The 9,202-nt window shown below is 43.6% G+C and overlaps 1 protein-coding gene across 1 annotated transcript in view; it reads right to left on the reverse strand.

Moving 5' to 3' along the window:
• LOC143961680 (E3 ubiquitin-protein ligase TRIM39-like) overlaps nucleotides 1-7,355 on the reverse strand; it is a 32,452-nt gene extending 25,097 nt beyond the window's left edge. The window contains exon 1 of the mRNA XM_077470999.1: nucleotides 4,500-7,355. Coding sequence (XP_077327125.1) covers nucleotides 5,247-6,851 — 1,605 coding nt within the window. The 5' untranslated portion in view covers nucleotides 6,852-7,355 and the 3' untranslated portion in view covers nucleotides 4,500-5,246. The remainder of the gene's footprint in view (nucleotides 1-4,499) is intronic.
• Nucleotides 7,356-9,202: the final 1,847 nt, after the last annotated feature.

The raw sequence follows: 9,202 nt of genomic DNA on the forward strand, positions 1-9,202 counted from the left end.
CTCATCCGACCATCCCACAGCTCACCACCTGACCCGCTGCCTGATCCCCTACCAAGCTAAGGTAAGTGCCGGACAGTCAGCAAGCAGCGGATGAGCAGGCGGGGGGGGGATGTTGGCTCAGTGGCTGCATTTGATGGGGCACAGTGGCGGCATTTGATGGGGCACAGTGGCGGCATTTGATGGGCACAGTGGCTGCATTTGATGTATTTTTTCAGTATTTTTCAGAATTTTTTTGTTTGCGCCCCCTCAAAATTTTTAGCACCCACCACTGAATTAGAGGGAGACAGTCCACAAGTGACCAGCTAGTGCCGGGCTGTCTTATTGGAAAGCCCAGAATTCTCTGTAACACGACGTCATGGAGGAGATCTGTATTAAATGTTTATTTCTAATATGAAAATTTCATACAAGTAATAAGAAAAGTGACATAAAAGATCAGATTATAAATTTGTAAATATTCCACAAAAAAACAAAAACCAAAAGACATTATAGATTATCATTCAGCATTTTGTATTCAGGTAAAATGAAAATAAACACAAGAAATTCCCCGGCTGTGACTTCCATTACACCTGTACTGAGGGGAATATGGAGGGGCCAATAAGAGAAAATTGAGTGCTGTCCGTGATACTTTTTTTTATTTGAACTAACATACAATTTTTCAGGACAAGCTTTCGGGGTATGTCCCCTTCATCAAGGTCCAAGCAGTACTGATTTACAAATTTTTAAGCAGAATGTAAAAACAAAACAAAAAAAACACCTCTGAGGAAAAGAAGAGAAAAAAAAAAGAGAAAAAAAAACCAAAAAAAAAAAAAAACACATACAAATCAATGGCAATAAAGATAACAGAAGAGTTAGTGAGATAAGACAGAGGGAGAGCTATGGAATGGAGGGGGGGGGGGGGTTGCTAGTCACAGAGGGTGTTGTAAAACTTTAGTATAATGAGTAAGGAAACCTATATCTAAATTCAGGCCATTATTTTTTGTGTGAAAAAGAATTATCATTCTTAGTTCAAAGGTTTTCCTTTCCTGGATAGTTCTGAAATTCCCTTTAAGAACTAAAACATTGAGGTCTTCTATAGTGTGGTCCGGTTGTGAACCCCCCCCCCCCCTCCATCCCATAGCTCTCCCTCTGTCTTATCTCACTAACTCTTCTGTTATCTTTATTGCCATTGATTTGTATGTGTTTTTTTGTTGTTTTTTTTCTCTTTTTTTTCTCTTCTTTCCCTCAAAGGTGTTTTTTTTGTTTTGTTTTTTTTTGTTTTTACATTCTGCTTAAAAATTTGTAAATCAGTACTGCTTGGACCTTGATGAAGGGGACACACCCCGAAAGCTTGTCCTGAAAAATTGTATGTTAGTGCAAATAAAAAAAAGTATCACGGACAGTACTCAATTTTCTCTGTCACAATTGCAGTAATACGGCTACAATCACATTAAGTATACAAGTAATAAGAAAAGTGACATAAAAGATCAGATTATGAATCTGTAAATATTCCACAAAAATGAAGAAAAAAAACAAAAGTCATTATAGATTATCATTCAGCATTTTATATTCGGGTAAAATGAAAATAAACACAACAAGAAATTCCCCGGCTGTGACTTCCATTACACCTGTACTGAGGGGAATATGGAGGGGCCATTGCTGGACGTCTTCTGAAAATGCTATTCTCCTGGCTGTCTGGGGACTCAGTATTTGGGGACACTGACCTGGAACAATCATGCCGATCAGGAAATCAGAGTTAAGTCAGAACTCCGAGTCTGAATACTTGTTCCAGGTTACTGACATAGAAAGTACAGAAGCCATTGGATCAGAATGACAGCCAGGGAACTAGTATTCTTTAGAAGTAGTTATCAGTGGCGGCCACCATACTTCCTCCATACAGATTCCTAGAATACAATTGTAAAGAGGGGGTTGTTTGTAGTTAGGGATGCCATGGCCTGGTGAGGTCACGTATTTCCATCCCAATCTAAGTCAAGAAAAAAAGGAGAGAGCAAGGGGGAGGACTTTATATGAAACACGTGACTGCAAGGGAGTAATTAGGTGAACATAAGGAAATGTATTGAATACAAATTGGTACACATATATAATAGCGGTATGAATGGTACATGATAACATACATATATTACATGATGAATAGTATAGTGTGAACATGCAGGTAATACTGGTAGCAATGGTAATAGGTAAGCATGGTAAAAATAAATAGCGTGGCAATAACATCTCATGATATGACCACAATAAGTTTCCTAGTTCACCACAAACGATTTTATGTAAAACCATAATACAGAATAATGCCTGCGGGGCCTATGGCCTTACTGAGCCTGCAAGGTTAGGAATTTCATAAGCTTGGAAGGTATAAGTGAAATGGATAAAGACACACCATCTGGTATCTCTACGCGTTTCGTGGCTTTAATGCCACTGGTCAGGAGAAAGCATGTGAGATATCTGAAATGAAACTGGCAAGAGCGTAAAGTACATGGAGGAAACTGGTTGGGGGTGGGGTATATAATGGGAACCCCCAAAACCAGTAACCTTACTGAGGTTGTGTGTGTTGATGGCGTGGCCCCATAGGCCATCTTGTGGGTGTTGGGAGGTGTTGGTGTGCCGATGGGTCGGAGACTAGGTTGTCTGACCCACGGGGTGTATATGGGCATCCCCTCCCGGATGATCTCGGCCTTTGAGGCTATCTACACACTGGACATCACGTTCCTTTTTTCCTCTGGTTGGGTTTCTCATCCCTATAAGGTAACACTGTATTCTCATCACTCCCCCCTATATTTCCTTCCCTCACTAACCCTGACCCCATTGTGGGTTGGCACCACCTCACCGTATCCCATCCTAATGCACACTTTGGGTGCCGATTTTTACTCTAGCACCTCTCTTATTAGTATGGGCCTTTGCCCTTCTCCTTCACCTTAATAACATCTATCACTCACTATCCCCTTGGCTTAACAATCTCCACTTTTTTGACAGTAATGCCTCATGTCTCCTCGCCCTCCTGTGTGGTCGCCCGTCTCACCTCCGTTGGGCGGTCCACCACGGCTCCGGGTTGGGGGTGCCCTTGGATGGCCTATGGAGCCCCGGCGCCAGGCCATCAACACATACAACCTCAGTAAGTTTACTGGTTTTAGGGATTCCCATTACATACACCACCCCCAACCAGTATCTGCTCTTTACGCTCTTGCTCATACTATTTTCATTTCAGATATCTCACGTGCTTGCTCCTGACGAGTGGCACTAAAGCCATGAAACGCGTAAAGCTACCAGATACCGTGTCTTTATCCATTTCACTTATAGCTTCCAAGCTTATGAAATACCTAACCTTGCAGGCTCAGTAAGGCCATAGGCCCCGCAGCCATTATTCTGTATTATGGTTTTACATAAAATCGTTTGTGGTGAACTAGGAAACTTATTGTGGTCATATCATGAGATGTTATTGCCACGCTATTTGTTTTTACCATAATTACCTATTACCATTGCTACCAGTATTACCTGCATGTTCACAATATACTATTCATCATGTAATATATGTATATTATCATGTACCATTCATACCGCTATTATATATCTGTACCAATTTGTATTCAATACATTTCCTTATGTTCACCTAATTGCTCCCTTGCAGTCACGTGCTTCATATAAAGTCCCCCCTCCCCTTGCTCTCCCCCCCTTTTTTTGACTAGAATACAATTGTGTTGGATGCAGACAGGTTAGTGTGTGATGATATATTAGCAGTATGTGTCTCCTTTTCATGCCCTGTACTTCCTGGGGAAGGTGAGAGCTCTATGCTGCTCTGTACACACACACCCCGGGTTATACTGCTCCTCTTCCTCTGCCCCACCTCCAACCATTCACTCCTCCACTGATCTCCATGAGTCCTCCCAGTACAGACGGAGCTCATCACCCCCCCACCATCTACTAGACCTCACTTCTGTCCTTCCCCATCCCCTCCCCCCACATGGGGTCATGTGACCCCTCCTAGATGTAGAGATGACCACATCCTATCCCATCACAATGACCGCACTGCATTCTCTGTACTGATGGATCATCTCCACCCTCTGTGTCTGATCATGGCTGGACATAGCGCCACCATGAGGAGGAGGGGCAGAACATCGGGGAAAGGGAAGTTGCTGATATAATATGGGAACTTCCCATTTGGGAAATTAAAGTAGCACTCAAGACAAAAAAATGTTGTTCATTTTGGAAAGACTAAGGGAGGGTTATAACCTCTGTTAGTAATTTATTACCATCTGTTTTCCATTGGGGAGACGTCCCTTCACTTCCTCTCCAATAACTCAAACAGGAAGTGACAGGAAATGCCTCGAAAGTGAGGAAATCCCTGGTTGTCACCATTGGAGGATTTCCCCTCCATTCCAGTTCTGGTAACAACTCGGAATTTGGAATTTTCTTTCACTTTGGGTGATAACATTCACCAGGACAGATAGAGGGGGGGGCTCTCTCTAAATGGGACGGAGACAGCAATAAAAACCTGACAGGGGCAGGGTCACCTCTCCACGTTAGATAGGTATATAGATCACATCCCCCTCACTAGGGATGCACCAATGCCGGCGAGTACCAATACTTTCGGCCAAGTACTCGCTGATAACAAGAACCGATCATTTGTGGTGAGTTTTACATCTATGGAAAATGAATGGGAGCAAATCGCACTGCAAAGAATTTGAAGTGGAATGCAGTGCGATTTCTGCCCAAATCACATGATGTTCCCCCACCGCTCCTGTGTGAAGCCGAGCTTGTCATAGTGATTTCAGCCTGGAGTCACACAGGAGCAGTGCGGCAAACTCCATGCGATTCACACAGGAATCACACCACATTATTGCAGTGCGATTTACACCCATTTATTTTGTATGGACACAAATTGCACCACAAAGTGTTGTTACTGGTGAATCCCCACCCCTCGCTATAATTAGAGATATTCCAGCCAATCACAGTGATCTGAGAGGGAGGGATGGAGAAGTCTCATAGAAATATATTTATCATAGAAAACCCTGCGGGACTAATAACATATAATAGGTGCTCTATCCCTCTAATACTATGAAACTAAGTAAGTATAAAAAATGACAATCATCATAGTAAGAATAAAAATGGAAAACAATCACATCAGATCTCAGAGCAAGAAATAAGTGCAAATCCCTTTAAGTATGAAGTCATATGAATGGAAGTTCATTAGTGAAGACAAAATAATTGTTTATCCAAATAATGTGATGTGCCAAAATCCCTCCACTCCAGTGCCAACCTCATTGTATTACACCCACCGAGTGCTCAGGACTCCTTCCCCTCCCCCCACATATCTTTATACAACCTCTCCATACACCTATCCCAGCATGGAGGGGCTCAGTGAAGGTGGTGGTGAAGGTGTGGAGATGTCGGATCGGGTCACACAGATCATAAAAGGAGATCCGTCCGACCTCATAATCCAGATCTATCCTGACTCTGTTACTGGAGATATTGGAGGGTAAGGGAATCACTTTACTGTCATGTATCACCCCATACTGATCACCATTCCTGTACAAGCCCCAGGACTTCTTATTATATCCAATCTCTGACTGCCTTCCTCCTCTCCTGTCTATACTGGGGTAACACATCCCGAATACCCATCCATCTGACCCCCCGACATCCACTTCCCAGTAATGTCTCCCTGAGGAGAAACTCCGACTGCTCAACACCTGATACCAATTCTGGAATCTCTCTGGTGTTTCTGGACGATTCTGTTTTCTATGTGACCAGGATACAGTTTTCCTGTCATCTGATATATGGAGATTATTCTGAGCTGTATTTACATCCAGTAATATGTCTGCAGCTCCCTGTATATAGGAGGATACATTTACCTCTGTTATTATATCAGATAATGTGTGTAATGTGTGTGATATCCCATCCACATCCAGACCCCCTCCATCATGGAAGAGCTCCTCATGTCTCTCTCTGTCCTCATTATCTCCATCCTCAGTATCACACAAGTCACCTGTGTCTGATTCCTGTAAGACAGTCAGTGGATCCGTCACGTTACACAGCTCCTCAATGTGACGCAACGTCCTGGACAGCTCCTCCTTCTTTATTTCCAGATCCCGGATGGAGATGGAGATCCGCTCTGCCCTCCCGGAGATTTCCCTCAGGACTCTCTTCTCCAGGTCTTCCAGACGTCTCCTGAGATCTCTAAACAGGACAGTGACTCTCTCGGTGTCACCAGCTGCTTCTTCTTCTACTTTCCTCCTGTGTTCCTGCAGAATCTGGACTCTTTCCTCCGTCTCCTCTCTCTTTGTCAGAAGTTTCTGCAGAACATTCCTCAGTGTCTTCTTCTTCTTCTCAGAAGCTTCATCCAGTGACTCCATCTCATGTCCTTTATGTCCTCCAATCACACACAACATACAGACACAGGAATTATCCTCAGTGCAGTAATACTCCAGGATCTTCTTATGGACGGAGCATTTCCTGCTCTCCATGGACAAGGTGGGGTCACATAAGACGTGTTCTGGGGACTTTTTGTGGACTCTCAGGTGTTTATCACACAGAGAAACCTCACAGTGCAGACAGGATCTAACAGCAGGTACAGGAGAGTCCACACAGTGAGTACAGAAGACCCCGGACTCCTCCTGATGTGGCTGAGCAGACAGGAAATTCCCCACTATGTTACGTAGTGTTATGTTCCTGTGCAGTGCAGGCTGATCCGGAAACTTCTCTCTGCATTCAGGACAGGAATATCCTCCAGACCCCTCCTGTGTATCCAGCACACGATCAATACAGACCCGGCAGAAGTTGTGTCCACATCTCAGGGTTACAGGATCTGTATAAATGTTCAGACAGACGGAACATTCCAACTCAGCTCTTAGATCAGAAGACGCCATCGCTGACAGCAGACGAGGAAATGAAATGAAGTTCTCTGACACCGGAGAAGAATGCAGTTGGGAGGGTCACTTCCTCCTACACAGGGCGAGGCTGGGCTGTGACTTGTACTTTATTCATAGGATTCGTTATATGGAGGGACACCAATATTGGAAGAATCTCCTCCATAATGTGCCGGTCTCGGGAAAATATAGGTCACTCTGGTGATAATTAGGACCGGTGTCAACAAACATTTGTTCACAACTGATTTTCTCCCCATACAAGTGAATAGGAATGCAAAAACAGATTACAACTGTCACAGATTAAAGCAATAAAACTGCTACTAAGCTGTTCCTTGTAGTCCTACAGACCAGCAAGTAAGCCGATATGTTACTTGTAGTTCCACAGTCATAACATGCAAAGCTGTTTTGTTTATTGCAGTTCCAGAAACAGGCGCTCTGTTCTGACCTTGTCCCTGCACAGGACTGAGTACTATAGACGTCGGCCGGCCTCACCTGCTGAATAATATAATCACATCACAGCTAGTCCCTGCTAAGCTTGGCTACCCCTCATCCTAACAATGGTGTGTAAAGTGAGTGTAGAGTTGCCACCTCATGCCTTTAACCACTTCAACCCCGGAAGAATTTACCCCCCTTCCTGACCAGAGGACTTTTTGCGATTCGGCACTGCGTCGCTTTAACTGACAATTGCGCGGTCGTGTGACGTGGCTCCCACACAAAATTGATGTCCTTTTTTTCCCCACAAATAGAGATTTCTTTTGGTGGTATTTGACAGGTAAGTGATTCTGCCGCAGTATATTTGCGTGAGGCGGTCGGGAAGCGATTAAAGGAATGATAAATGTGAATCTCAATGAGAGCGACTTTTAGTTGCTGCACTTGGAATGTTCTAATGAGGAAAATGGGAGGATCTGCATCCCTTTAATAGTAATTAATTTTTGGGGAATATCCAGGGCCGGCCCAAGACATTGTGCTGCCTGGGACCAAGAATGACATGCTACCCCCCCAAAAAAAGAAAATTACACCCACCAAAAGCCCCCCCACATTCATTATTTTATATCATGATAACTAAAGAGGACCTGTCATGTCTCTATACATGTATATAGGAGTATAAAGAGGACCTGTCATGGTTCTATACGTGTATATAGGAGCATAAAAGGACCTGTCAGGGCTCTATACATGTATAAAAGGACCTGTCAGGGCTCTATGCATGTATATAGAAGTATAAAAGGACCTGCCATGGCTCTATACATGTATATAGGAGTATAAAGAGGACCTGTCATGGTTCTATACGTGTATATAGGAGCATAAAAGGACCTGTCAGGGCTCTATACATGTATAAAAGGACCTGTCAGGGCTCTATACATGTATATAGAAGTATAAAAGGACCTGTCAGGGCTCTATACATGTATATAGGAGTATTAAAGGACCTGTGCATGGCCGGCTGCCTGTCAGGGCACTATACATGTGTATAGGTGTATAAAGAGGACCTGTCAGGGCTCTATACATGTATATAGGAGTATAAAGAGGACCTGTCAGGGCTCTATACATGTATATAGGTGTATAAAGAGGACCCGTCATGGCTCTATAAATATATGTAGGAGTATAAAAGGACCTGTCAGGGCTCTATACATGTATAAAGGTGTATATATATATATATATATATATATACATATAGCACTGACCCCCGAAGGAGCTGCTAGTTTTATTGGACTTACCTTCTTGACCTCGGGTGCGTCTAGGGCAGTGATGGTGAACCTTGGCACCCCAGATGTTTTGGAACTACATTTCCCATGATGCTCTGGCACTATGCAGTGTAGTGGAGCATCATGGGAAATGTAGTTCCAAAACATCTGGGGTGCCAAGGTTCGCCATCACTGGTCTAGGGCTTTCCCCAGGTAGATGGAAAAGATGGTAAAAGGACCTGTCAGGGCTATATATATATATATATATATATATATATATATATATAGCACAGGCTTTGTATTGCCTCTGTAATATATGCAGAATATTGCTCTCTGAAACATTGCATTGCATTTTCTGACTAAACTGATAGCAGGAGGGGAGACTCTATTGGGTACAGCTGCAGGATTGAAGGCAGATTGGGTCCTGCTGTAGCTAAGAAAGAAGCCCACCCCTAACAACAAAAACAATGAAAGACAGGATTGGATAGCTGCCCAGGAGAGCTGTGATTGGGGGAGAGAGAGGAGGACACAGGAGGAGAGACAGACTGCCATTGTATCCCATGTGTTTATCTCTTGAGCACTTCCAGAGCCTCCGACTCTCCTAAAGGAAGGTGCACACTTGAGAGGGGAGTTTGCAGTGTTATTCTGCCTGATTACTGAAGATGTGCTAAC

This window comes from Lithobates pipiens, unplaced genomic scaffold, assembly GCF_037356315.1.
Source record: "Lithobates pipiens isolate NorthernLeopardFrog02 unplaced genomic scaffold, aLitPip1_a1.2 Scaffold_8, whole genome shotgun sequence".
Lineage (NCBI taxonomy): Eukaryota > Metazoa > Chordata > Amphibia > Anura > Ranidae > Lithobates > Lithobates pipiens.